The sequence below is a fragment of the Dasypus novemcinctus genome, chromosome 10 (assembly GCF_030445035.2).
Source record: "Dasypus novemcinctus isolate mDasNov1 chromosome 10, mDasNov1.1.hap2, whole genome shotgun sequence".
NCBI classification, from domain to species: domain Eukaryota; kingdom Metazoa; phylum Chordata; class Mammalia; order Cingulata; family Dasypodidae; genus Dasypus; species Dasypus novemcinctus.
In genome coordinates, this window is record NC_080682.1 from 84113624 (window position 1) to 84127145 (window position 13522).

General features: G+C 49.0%; 1 protein-coding gene and 1 long non-coding RNA gene across 3 annotated transcripts; both read right to left on the bottom strand.

Moving 5' to 3' along the window:
• Positions 1-3848: 3848 nt before the first annotated feature.
• LOC111762947 (uncharacterized) lies at positions 3849-6353 on the bottom strand. Its single transcript, XR_002795939.3, has 3 exons — positions 6228-6353; positions 5493-6136; positions 3849-4323 (listed from the first exon to the last, which is right to left on the bottom strand). It is a non-coding gene; the product is annotated as an uncharacterized lncRNA (long non-coding RNA).
• A 1971-nt stretch (positions 6354-8324) lies between these two features.
• On the bottom strand, positions 8325-10647 carry ADM (adrenomedullin). Of its 2 annotated transcripts, none has more exons than XM_004453413.5 (4): positions 10503-10647; positions 9937-10055; positions 9598-9756; positions 8325-9400 (listed from the first exon to the last, which is right to left on the bottom strand). In XM_004453413.5, the coding sequence occupies exons 2-4, from the start codon at positions 10032-10034 to the stop codon at positions 9085-9087; spliced, it is 573 nt and encodes a 190-aa protein (XP_004453470.1). In that variant the 5' UTR covers positions 10035-10055; positions 10503-10647; the 3' UTR covers positions 8325-9084. The 2 variants fall into 2 exon arrangements, with proteins under 2 accessions (XP_004453470.1, XP_004453469.1); XM_004453412.5 differs by having other exon boundaries at positions 8325-9403.
• Between the last annotated feature and the right edge of the window lie 2875 nt (positions 10648-13522).

Genomic DNA, 13522 nt, shown 5'->3' on the forward strand with positions numbered 1-13522 from the left:
TGAATCGCGAGCAGCACCAGCAGCTTTGGTTCCTTGATAAGTATCAAGGATGCAAATTTTTCCCAGAAGCTCCCAGCTTCTCCATCATTGACCAAAATGACATGGCGTGGCACTCCTAGCAACAAGGAAGGCTGGAACCAGTAGTACTGTTTTTCCACACTCAATAGTGGAGGGTATCAAGGAGAAGAGAAATGGGAATTGATATTAGACTAGTCAACCTGCAGGGTTTGGCCCTCTGCCTTATAAAACTGTGGTATATGTTTAGTGTTTTGATTTTACAATTTATTTTATTATAATATACTGATACAGATATATAGAAAATTAGTTATAATTGTGCCACTCAGAAGGTAATTAGAAATTTATATTTTAAAAAATTAATCTGAAGTGCCCTACTGGCATTATCGTCCAGTAATGACAAGTGAATTTAAATACTTCTTTCGCTATTATTAGTGAATCTCTGTGACTGTGTATTTTAATATTCTTTATCAAGAGGTCATTTCAAATCAATAGGAAAAAAGACAAATATTCCAATAGAGAAAAGTGGATCAAGGACTCAAAAAAACAATATGTAAAATAGGATATAAGTGATCAGAACACATGGAAATATTTACTCTTACTAGTTACAAAAAATTTTAAGTTAAAGTAATAGTGAGAATAGTTGATGTTGGCTTATGGCAGACTAGATAAGCTAAAAATCCTCCTTCTATAAAGCTTCTAGAAATGCTAGTTAAATATATAAAAATTTAAATACCTTTTAAATTCATAGCTGAGTTACCATTAAAATATGGGAAATTCACAGAAGACTAAAGTAACTAAAAACCAAAGTGGAAAGTTTGAGCTGAAAGCAGTTGCCCTGAGTTTTGGTGAAAGATTTCCTCTTCTTATTTTTTTATTTCTTTTTTTTTTTAAGATTTATTTATTTATTCATTTCTCCCCCCGCCCCCCGCCCCCAGCGGTCTACTCTCCGTGTCCATCCGCTGTGTCTTCCTCTTTGTCCACTTCTGTTGTTGTTAACAGCACGGGAATCTGTGTTGTTATCTTGTTGTGTCAGCTCTCCCTGTGTGCGGCGCCATTCCTAGTTAGGCTGCACCTCCCTTCACGCTGGGCGGCTCTCCTTATGGGGCGTACTCCTTGCGCATGGGGCTCCCCCACGCAGGGGACACCCCTGCATGGCACAGCACTCCTTGCACACATCAGCACTGCACATGGGCCAGCTCCACACAGGTCAAGGAGGCCTAGGGTTTGAACCACGGACCTCCCATGTGGTAGGCAGATGCCAAAACCACTGGGCCAAGTCTGCTTCCCAAGATTTCCTCTTCTTGATATCAAAGAGACTTGCTTAGGAACAGAAGAAAAGAATCTGAAACACCCAGATTATCACAATAAATAAGCTCAAAACCAAAATTACAGAAATGAGAAGAAACAAATCACATGAACAAGCATCAGCAGATACACTGCAGAGCAGGATTAGATTCTCCCCCCTCCAAGATATAAGATAATAGAATTATCAGAATGAAACTATAAAGCTAATGGGTTTTTAATTATTATAAAGCTATTTTATAAAGACATAAATACAGTCTCAAAACATGAAGAAAGAATAAAACTATCAACAAAGTAATAAGACACCATTTTTACCTACCAGATTACACAATATTAGCAAAGAATGATAAAGCTCAGTGTTGGTAAGGATGCAGGAAATTTGACATTTTTACACTGTTAGAGGAAATGTAAACAGATCTTTCTCGAAGGCAATTTGGCCATATATATCAAATGCTTTTTAAAAAATGTGTGTAAAGTAACTTCTAAGAATTTATCCCAAGAAAATTGCCCAAAGATGAACATACAAAGATATGGTGTCTTCTGGTGTAATCTAAATATCTTTAAAAAATAAAAAAGATGTTTACTGAGAATTTTTTTTTTATGGTGAAAACTTAGGGTGATTGCGAAGTGGACGTGGCTCACCTACCATATGGGAAGGTCCAGGGTTTGATACCTAGGGCCTCCTGACCTGTGTGGTGAGCTGGCCCACCGCAGAGCTGCCCCGTGCAAGGAGTGCCATCCCACGCAGGGGTGCCCCACATGGGGATGCCCCACGTGCAAGGAGTGCACCCTGCAAGGAGAGCTGTCCTGCGTGAAAAAAGTGCAGCCCGCCCAGGAGTGGCACCGCACACATGGAGAGCTGACGCAGCAAGATGACGCAACAAAAAAGAGACACAGTTTCCCGGTACCACCAAAGGTGTGGTGCAAGAGGACAGAGAATACACAGCAAGTTGACACAGAGAGCAGACAATGGGGGGCGGGGACAGATAGGGGAGAGAAATAAATAAAATAATACTTTAAAAAAACTTAGGGGGAAGTGGACTTGGCCCAATGGATAGGGGGTCTGCCTACCACATGGGAGGTCTGCGGTTCAGACCCCGGGCCTCCTTGACCCGTGTGGAGCTGGCCCATGCGCAGTGCTGATGTGTGCAAGGAGTGCCCTGCCATGCAGGGGTGTCCCCCGTGTAGGGGAGCCCCACACGCAAGGAGTGCGCCCTGTAGGGAGAGCCACACCGTAAGGAGAATCGCCCAGTGCGAAAGAAAGTGCAGCCTGCCCAGGAATGGCGCCACACACATGGAGAGCTGACACAACAAGAATTCACAACAAAAAGAAACACAGATTCCTGGCGCCGCTGATAAGGATAGCAGAAGTCACAGAAGAACACACAGCGAATGGACACAGAGAGCAGACAACTGGGGGGGGGAGGGGAGTTTTAAAAAAAAACTTAGGGTAATTATATATTTGAATGTGGTTAAAAGAGGAAGTTTTAGGTTGCATGTTTGTTACTAGAATAATTTTTTTTAAAAATAGGACTGTACAACACAAACAGTGAATCCTATTGGAAATGATGGACCACAGTTAATAGCACAATTAATGTTCCTTCATGAATTATAACAAATGTACCACACTAATGCAAGTTGTTAATAATAGGGTGATATACGAGAACTCTGTATTTATGCATGATTTTTCTATAAACCTATAATTTTTCTAATTAAAAAAAAATTTAGGATGAAAATCTTAATGTCCAGTATCTTCATATTCCGTCATCTTCATATGATGAAATATTATAGGGGTAATAAAAATGAAGTCGTAGAGATATATCAATTGACATGGAAAGATGCCCAAAATATACTAAGTGAAAAAAGCAGTTTACAGACCGACGTAATCCCACTTTTTTTTTCTTTATGTGTGGTCCATTAGGGAAGGTTCAAATAACCAAAAGTAAATGAAGATATGCTAAAATTCACTCATAATCAGAGTAATGAGAATTAAACAATAGTTCCATACTACTTTACATTAGGATGGCAACATCAGAAAAGTGGATCCATGCCAAGGATGGCAAGGACATGGGGAGATGGGAACTTTCTTGCACTGCTGGTGGGAATACAAACTAGTGCATGCATTCTGGAAAGCAATCCCATAGAGTTTAGCATAATCACTATGTAGAATTCTTTTGACCAAGGGATGCCATTCCAGGGTATATGTCCCCAAGATATTTTCATTCTGGTCCATAAAGGAACATCAAAATGGATGTTCATCTCCACGTTATTTGAGGCAATGGGACCTGAGGGCAACATGAGTATCCCCATTAAGGAATAAGAAAAGGAAAATGTAGTAGAAGGATACTACAGTATACTAGGCAGCAGTAAGAAGAAACCATCTTCCTGGATAAATTTTTTTTTAAGCATTGAGGGATAAAAGTAGGAAACAAAAGTTTGAACACAATATATTTGTATATTGAAAATATGTAGTAAATGCATTAGTCAGCCAAATGGGTGCTGAAGCAAAGTACCAGAAATCTGTTGGCTTATATAAGGGGTATTTATTTGGGGTAGAATCTTACAGTCAAAAGGCCTTAAAGAGTCCAACTCAAGGTACTATAAGAGGTACTTTTTCACCCAAAGTCTTTTGTCACGTGCTGACGCAGATGTCTGCGAGGGTTCAGCCTTCCTCCTTCCTCTTATGGTTCTGTGGTCCCAGTTTCTTCCAGTTTCAGTCGCAGGCTGGCATAAGGCTCATTTCTCTCCCCGGGGCTTGTTTCTTTCCAGGCTCAGCTGCTCTGGTCTCTTCACAAGGCCAGTTGTAAACTATCAAGTGAATGTCTCATCTCTCCTTCTGGCCCCTGTATCAAAACCAAGTTCTCTCCTCTGTGTTCTCTGAGTTCTTACTTCCATGTATTTACTTCCATGTCTTTGACCAGCTGTTTATATAGCCCGCAAACGGAGGGAGGGGTGGGAGGACCTCAAACTGAATTGCCTTGATGAGGTGGTCAAATAAAAGCCCTGTAAAGCAAAAGTGAAACCTCTGAATCTATTACAATTGACTACATCCAGAGGAACAGACCAGTTTACAAACACAATCCAATATCTATTTTTGGAATTCATAAACAATATCAAACTGCCACAGTGACAAAACAACATAACAGATTTTACAAATGTTATATTCATATAGTAAGAATAGCTATTAAAGATGTTAAACAGAGTTTCTATGAAAGCAGTGGGAAAGGATGTGAGAATTGAGAAAAAAAAAATTAAAATAAAACAAGAGAGAGGCCTTGCACAGACTGCTGATGACAATTTGCCTTAAACCGAGGAGTATGTTTAATTCAGCTCTACACGCAGGCCAATTAAAAAAAAAAAAGCACATGTGTATGTGTATACATTCAATGTATAAAAATGTCTAAAATGTCTAAAATATTAATAGTGCTTATCTCTGGGAGTGGTATTAAAGGAGAATCTTATTTTCTTTTTTTCCCTGCACTGAATAAATATTGTGCAATAAGTAAAATGTATTTTTAACGCCTTAAAAATTCATCTTCCTACTCAGAACTACTTTCCTGCTGTTGGATAAATGTACAATAACTTACTAAATTCAGCTGCCTGTGTGGCCACAATCATTTTATTGTTTTTCCAGAATGTTCCAAAATAGCTCTGGAACAGGACCAATGGGACCACCAGTTAGCTATGTAGCCTCTCCCTTCTTCCCATGCAAATGAAGACCAAGCCTCCAATCCAGACTTGGCAGAAACCCCTGTGGGACCCAGGATAGCAAGGCCCTCTCCTTCACGGCTGGGGGAAGGAGGAGCAGCACTCACAACTCTATCTCAGAGAAAAGCTCCCTTGAGCAGCAGACACGGAAAACAAAAGGTTCCACCTCAAGGGTGGAAACTCCATTTGCAGCTTTGTAGACAAAGGTGTTCTTCCAGGCAGCTCAAGACCTGCAGTGCGGGGCTCTGTTTGGCCAGGAGTAGCTGAAGGCCTTTCCTCAGAAGCCAGCTCTTGAAGCCTTCCGTATCTGTTCTAACTATATTTGGCAGTGTAAACCAAGAGGGCAATGGCTTTATTCTGGGGGTGGGAGGTGGGGGACATAGGGCTATTCCTGATTTATAATCCCTCCTTCAGACAGGACCAAGAATTTTAAAACTCACTTCATTTATTTAATTTGTACTCACCGAGTGTACACCTGAAGCAGTCCCAGTCCTACCAGCCTTCGTTGAAATCTTTTGCAACCACAGGCGTCAATCACCTGCCCAAGCCATCTCTATATTAGAGGACATTTGGGAACGTCTGTCTTGAGAACACATATGTTAAAATTATCCCACTTTATTCCTTATGTCTTCATAGCATCAAAATAGCCTATAACACTTGGGTGCAAATCCAGGCTTCACCACTTATTACTCACTGTGTGACCTTGGCTAAGTTACTTTAAGTCTCTGAAGTTGTTTCCTTATCTACAAACAGATGATAATACCTATTTTACAAGGCTGCTGTAAGGATTAAATGAGATAAGGTGTATAAAGCAGCTAGGAGAATGTCTGGCACAAAGCAGGTGATAAAAACAGAGTCAGTTTTCATTCCTCCTCAATACTGCCCTTCCCCCTTAGCTGTTTGCTCAAGGTGCTGGCTTTTTAAGAGATCACTCGGTACCCTGTGTTGATTACAGATGAATGGCCCCATCCCCACAGTCACCAACAGTAGCTGAAGATAAAAACTCCTCAGCTGCAGACAGGTCGAATCAGCTCACAAATGACTCATTATTGTCGATAAACGATGTGTTCTTGGCATCAGGAGGCCCTATGCTGACAGGCTTCATCACCTTATTAAAAAAAATTTTTTTTTTCAGAAAGTAGCTTGAACAGCTAACAGAGAAAGTCTTGATGGTGAGCTTCAGTCAATCCTGAACTTACCAGACTGCTCTTAGGAGGGTCTCTCTCCTCAGAGCGCCCCAGCCGCAGGATTTTTCAGTTGGGAAGGATTCCAGCTAAGCAGCTGCCTCTTTCTCTCAGACCTGAACCATCTCCTTCACTTGCTTTGGATCCCCTGAAGTCATAAGACTCCCTGGGCAGAAGGCTAGATGCCCATTCCCTGATCTGAACAGCCCTAAGCTAGTGCCCAGCCAGCCTTTGGCAGTTTTGTCTGCAGCCTAAAGCTCTGCCAGGGCGAGGTTTGGCTGGAGGACTCTGGCTATGGGACAAACCTTGGCTCCAGGAAAAAGGTGAATGTTTAATCCTGAGCCACTGTCTGTGAGGTTGAAGTGTTTGCTGTTCTCTGCAGTTTCTGTAGCCCTTTCAGATCGCCCAGAACCATTCATTGGCACAGAAATTCCACGACTGGAATTTTCAGTCACTCTTCTATTCCTACGTGACCTGTACCTTGTGCAGTGCCTGGCACAGTTCCCTCTCGGAGCATTTATTAAAAGGCCCTCGAGGACACCGATGGTCTTTCGCGGCATTTGCAGTCCCGCAATTCCGGCCAACCTCACAAAATTGTTAACATCAAACAGGGCAACGAATTACATGAGGATTTACACTATCAACAAATTCCATATGCTAGATCTTACTTTCTTCTAAATTTAAAATACTTCAGAATCAGGTTGTTTTGTACCCTAGCCCTAGGGGTGTAGGAAGGGAACTAACCACCCTAGCCTCCAGAGGGAACCCTGTGATCCCTTGTGCAATCGAAGCCAGAGCCCAGGAAGACCACAGGCTGTCCACGGAAACTTTCCATTCTCCAACCCTTCCCCTCCCCCCACCGGTTTTCTTCTCCAGGAAGGTGTCCTGGGATCATGGAGAAGCACCAGAATTTCAGCTCTCGTTTGAAATGGAAAGGCCAGGGAATTTTTCTGGAAAGCAAGCGGTTTGTCTCCGTGCTGGGTCTTCAGTTTATTGTCTCCCGCTACCCTCCCCTTCTGCCCTGACCGTCCCCGGACCCCCTGCCTTTCTAGCCACACAAGGGGGCCGAGCATCCAGCTTCTATCACCGGAACTGGGGTCAACCTTCTCATATGATCAGGCATAAAGAACGCAAGGAGGAGGAAGGAAGGAGGGAAAGAAAGGAAGGCCGGAGAGAAGCGGAGGGAAAAAAAAAATGAAAAAGGCTTGAGAAGGAGGAAGGAAGAGGAGAGCGGCGAGGGGAGGCGGAACAATGAAGGTCTCAGGCCGTCAGAGGCGCACGGTTCCGGCTGCACGTCCGTCCCGCCCGCCTCCGGCCAGCAGCTGCACGCTGCGCAGCGTGTGGGCTCTGAGTCACTGTCCCAAAACAGGGAGCCGTCGTGCAGGTCTAGGGGGTGGGGAGGGAGGACCAGCCCTGGTTGGCATCTGCAAACTGTTTTTCCTTTCCTCTTTCATTAAGGCTGTGTGCTAACTCCCACGTAGGAGGATTTATTAAACCGTGCGGCCAGCGGCTCGCAGGGCGCTTCTGCGGTGGCCAGCAGAGAGCGCCGCAGCCTAGCGTATGAGCCCGCCGGACGTCTGGGTGCTCCAGCGCGGGGAGGACTGAGGTTACAGACCAGGTCTCCCTGTGGTTTTCCGGAGGTGTCCAGACACTTTGCTGCAATAGCTTCTAACTTTAACATCTGCGGCAGCCCGGGGAAACCCCTCCCTTAGAAGGCCTCAGAGACCACCCCAACTGACTGGGGCGCGTTTTCATGCTGGGTCGGACGAGCAAATCCATAAATCTGGGGCTCTGTTGCGCAACCCGGAGAGGCCAGACTCGCCTCCCTACTAGAGCGCACTCTGCACCACCCGGCCCGGCCGCCACGCGAAGCAGTGACCTCGGGCGTCTCCGCCAAGCCCTGAATCGCGCCCAGGACACGTGCTCCGCGCGCCCCACAGGGAGAGCAGACCTCGTGACAGCTCTGTCCGCGCTTTATGGCTCCGGGAGAGGGGCCAGCACGCGGGCCGCGGAGTCGTCCCACCTCCCTTTGCCGGACGCAGGGCTCCACGGCTCCTGGCCGGACAAAATGAGGGGTACCCTACCTCCCGAGATCCATGAGTCGAGACTAAATCAGCACTGAAACAGTTTATTAGTTTGCTGTTTCACACATCACGAATTTTATGTAAATACACGGTGTTTCTTTCTTCCACAGGAGGTAATATCTCTCTCTTTCACACACACTCTCTCATATATTACACGCAGCAAACAACAATGTTACACATCGCCGAAACATTCACGTATTAAAATAAGGGGGGAGGGAGGCAATACAATTGCTTTAAAATGCCCTTAATACAATATATAACGTACAAAAATATCTCTATATTTGAAGTTACAAAAAAAAATCTCGGCAGCAACAAACTTAAATATTGATAGTTACCTCTGTTATGTACAACACGCATTGCACTTTTCCTCTAGAATCTTGGAAAGTTCAAGTAATAGTGAGGCTTGCACCCTGGTGGGGTGACACCCCGTGAGAAATCAGTTTGTGGGCGGATACGGCAGTGGCTCAGACCCTTGCCCCGGGAGTCTCAGCCTGTAAGTCTGTTCCTCCTCTCGGTGAACCTGGGAGACACTCCCTCCGATTTCTCTGTCCCCCACCCCCACCCCCCGGGGCACTCGGGCGGCATTAGGGCGAAGGGAGCGCTATGCCCGAGAAAAAGGGGCCCCTGCAAAGTCAGGGCTAGCAGTCCGACCGTCCCTTCCCGACTCGGGGTCTCTGTAGGGCTCAGACTGGTCCCCATTCGGCAGAGGGGCTTGGTTCCAGGAAGCCCTCTGCCTCGGGAGACGCCAGCGCTATGCTTGCGTGTCGGTTGTCGGCAGCCACTGGTTCCTAAATCCTGAGGAGGGCTGCGAACATTTGGTGCGCCCGGGAGGTCGGGGACCCGCGTGCCACTGGCTCCGGGGACAGCAGAGTCCTGGCCGGGCCAACTTTGGGCAAGGAGCGCCGGCGCCGGCGGCCGTAGCCCTGGGGACTGATCTTGCTCCTGGGGGCGACACCGTCTTTGTCCTTGTCTGTGAACTGGAAGATCTGGTGCGCCAGTTTCTGCACCGTGCACGTCCCGAAGCGGCAGCCAGTGCTCCGCAAGCCCTGGAAGTTGTTCATGCTCTGGCGATAGCGCTTGACTCGGACCCGGGCGGCATCGGAGCTGCTGGGGAGGCGAAGGAGGGCAACGTGAGACTCCATCGAGCAGGGCTTTGAGCCCAAGCCAGTCAGAACAGGAGCCATTCAGGGACCTGAGAGAGCCATCTGAGGGCCATCCAGCCCTCCCTATCCCCTAGGCCAAGGTGAGAGAGAGAGAGAGAGAATCTCCCACCCTGTCCTCGGTGGCAGGGACATAGTTACCTGGTCTGCGTGGCCTGCGGAGTGTGAGAGGCGCCCTTCACGTCTTGAGACCGAATGAAAATCTGGGCAGACCCATCCTTCACATCAGCTAGCCGGGTGGGGTAGCTGCTGGACACCCGCAGCTCCCTCTTCCCACGACTTAGGGCCCACTTATTCCATCTAGAAAACACAAGCAGACCTGATTCGCATGCGTGCGATGAGGTCCCGGCCCGCGCCCCGCGTACGCAGAGATGGTGCGGCTGACCCCGACGGCTTACGTCCCTAGCCCCTCGGGGCCAAAGACGAACTTCCCTTGTTTGCCAGGTAAGAGGACTGACGAAGGCGCTGCCCTGCACTCACTTTTTTCGGAACTCGGACGCCACATCATGCCGTGCGGTTTCCGCGCCTAGGAAGACTAGCGAGCCCAAGTACATTAGGGCGACAGGAACCAGCTTCATCACAGCGGCGATGCGCAGAACCTGGGGAGAGAGAATGGAACCGAGCGTGAGCACCCAGGCCAGCAGCACTGCCCGGGCGGGGCACGAAGGGCGGGCGGGGGGCCCAGCGCTGCTAGCTCAGCCAGCGCTCCGCCTAGCTCAGACGCTTATCTCCACCGGGCGCAGAGGCGCCAGTGGCGTTTGCACCCGCCAAGCGGCGGGTGACAGACCCAGCGGAGGAGGCTGCTGCACAGCTCCAAGCTCCCAGACGTTCCCTGCTTAATTTCCCGGGACTCGAATGACCAAACGGAGGGGTCAGGGTCCCTGAAGCTTCAGCTGTGTGCGTGAGCTGGGACCGGGATGTGGGACGCACCCCGGGGAGGACCCTTCATAGTGAACTGTATCTCTCATCCTGCGCTATCAGTCTCCGGTCTCCACAAGGGTTCCCACCCCCACCCCTCTTTAATCCGCAGGGACTGCGGCGCTTACCGGCTGAGGAGCTGATCTGCCAAGAACAGAGAAGAGAAAATCCGAGGCGTTGCTCTGGCTATGGCAGAACCTCAGCGTCTAAGTCCGATTGCAGGGGGGATCGAGCTGTTCCGCCGGGCTGCACCAAGAAACCACTGAGCGGCCGCCTCTAGATCCTCGGCTTTTAAGAGAGCGCGGGGCGGGGGCGGGGCCTGGGCTGCCCTTGCCGCCCTCCCTTTCTTTCCTCAGGCGCGCGCTCCTGCACTCGGGCGCGCGCATTGCTTGCCAGTGGGTGTGGGGCTTGGGGGTCCTAGGTGACCAGAGGACACAGATGGACTCAAGAGAATTGGTGCAGGAACTACCATAGCCCCAACTCTCGGGACACAGAGTTCAAACCTCAAGGCCGGGAGAAGTAGGGCCAATACAACCTCTTGGGGTCTTTAGTCAGGATCTATACAGTGCATAGTCCGAGGGGCTCCTGGCACAGTACTGCATGAGCCGAGGGGTGGGGGGACCGTGCGAGTGGTCAGAGCCCCGGACCTGAGGAGCTTTGATTTCGAGTGGATCGCGCCCCCTGCCGGTTCTGCACCTGACCTGGCCGCGACCCCAGACTCGTGGGGAGCCCCAGTGGCTGAGCACAAAGCAGAGTCAAGATGAACTGGGCTGGCCAGCCCCCCGAAAACTGCCTATACCCCGGAAGGGGGTAGTGCCGGGACGGATTGGTAAGATTTCACAATAAGGACAAGGCTAATTTAAGAACTGGAATTTTTTTTTTGGGGGGGGGGGGGGTAACTATCTGAAATGTCAGTACTTACATGCCTATTTGGAAATATAGGAATAACCAAAATTAGGTGGAAAGATACCGTTTCATTTTTTCACTTGTAATCCAGTTATGCCTTATAAGGTTACAACCTGAGTTCGTCTGGCTGCCCTCGGAGCCTTCACCCATTGTAAACGTGAGGATTGACTGACTGCCAGGTAGCACACTAATGCTTCACCTATGTTAATCGCTTTACAATTTACAACACACAGTCAGCATTCTGATCTTTCATCCTCATACCAGCCCTTGACTTTGGCGAGGAATGTAATATTACTTTTCCCATTGCATCAAACAGAAAATTGAAGCTCAGAGAGGGGAAGTATCTTGCCCACAGTCACACTAAAGCTGGTAAGCAGTGGAGCTCTTAACTCGGCCCGATAAGCAAGCACCGTACTCTGGGGAGCGACATAGATTCTTCTAAACTGGGGTCACCACCTTGTTGAGGGAGAGAGGAGAATTCCAGCTCCCGCCCTAAGGATTTGTGCCTGTTCATGATGAATCACCCCAAACACCTTTGTCACCTGTGCTCCTTCCATCGCTGCTTCCTGGCTTCACTTTTTAAATTCTTGCTGGGGGCCAAACTGGACTCCCTACTTCTTGCTTGCGGTTCCCTGGTTTCCTATCACCGACTTCAGTGGCTGGTGCTGAAGCCCGGCTCCTAGACTGAGAGGCTGAAACCACTGAGACTCTGAGGACCGGTTTCAAGCTCTCATCTGATGGCAGTTCGCTGTGCAAACGTGGGCAAGTCACGTCTCTCTAGTTTCCCCATCTATAGCGCGCCTCTAGCAAATCTCTAAGCTTACTACCTGTTCTGCCTTACTGGTTCTGAGATCAAGTGCAAAGGTTGGGCGCTCGGCCGCACGGACCTTGCCCACAGTGCGGTCTGGGTCGCGCACTGCTGGCTCGGTCGCCTTTTCGCTCTCAGGACTGAGCCGTGGACATTGCACCAGGGGGAAGGAATATCCGCGCCGAGGTTTTTTATTGGGGGACTCTTCCCTGAGTGAGTCATCTGAACGGACAGGAGTTCCAGCTGAGGGGGTTGGGGGACAGATTTCCTGGTGTGGCTCTGGTAAGGGCTCGGGGCGCCGAGGACCAGAGAGGCCAGCGCGGCGAAATGGCCCGACTCAGGCCACCTGGCTCTCTGTAGGCAGCTACCGCAGCGGAGAAGGTCATCCAGCAGGTCTGTCTGCACCGCAGACCGTGGGTATTCACCGCGCGCCTGCTGTTTTCCGGAGCTTCCTCCCCCCCCCCCCCCACCCCTCCCACTCCCAGCTAACTAGTGGTTTGTTTGTTTGTTTGTTTGTTCCTCGCTCGTATCCTATTTCCCATTTCTTTTCACTTCCTTTCCTGAGCTGGCTCTTCGCTCCACCCTGTCCAAGACGGATTGTCAGTGTGTAGAAGGCTGCGACCTACTTACCGCCAGCTTCCAGCTGGGTCCGCTCCAGGACAGGTTTTACTTTCATTTCCCCCTCGCGCGTCCCGGGCTGCGGGGGAGGTCAAGGACGCCTGGGGACCGGCCCACTGCCAGGGATAGTCTCGTGGTCTGAACTGGTTCCTTCCAGTCTCCACTAGCCCCGGGGTTCAGTCGGCAGAGGAGTCTGCGTCTGCTCCTTGGTACCTCTTCTGCTGAGTCCTTCAGGAAAGCCCCGGATTCCACGCGGGAAACCAAGCTCTCAGTTCTGGTTGTTGGAGCGTGTGCTTTTGGCGCAAACGTCGCTTTGAGCCTCGTGCGCTTCAACAAGGAAAGAGACCCCAGGAGGGGAGATTCTGCTCTGCTATACCCAGCTCCAGTGCCTACGCCAGCAGCGCCGCGGCGATGCCAGAATGAATTCCCACCTTAGAGCCGCCTTGGCACGTACCTTATCAGCACAGGTGCGCCTTGTCGCTCGGCACTTAACAATCTGACACTTGAGAACTCTGTCAATTGTCTCTAAATAAAGTTCTGGTTTGGTAACGCTGAGGATTTTGCTAAACCCCTTTATCTTCAGTGTGCGCGCGCTACAGGGGCGAGACTGATCCCCAAAGTGACGTGGGGTTTAAGGCTAAAAAAATAAAGAATTTGACAAATCTTGGGTTCTGTTTTTCTCCTGTGGAATCTCGTGCTTGTTTGTTTAATCATCGTTAAAGACAAAGCAACTCACTAGAATGCCCTTCAGGTTCAATGGTCAGATCTAGCACTAAACATCATCACGGCGGGAGTTCTGCTGTTGTTGCTTTAACG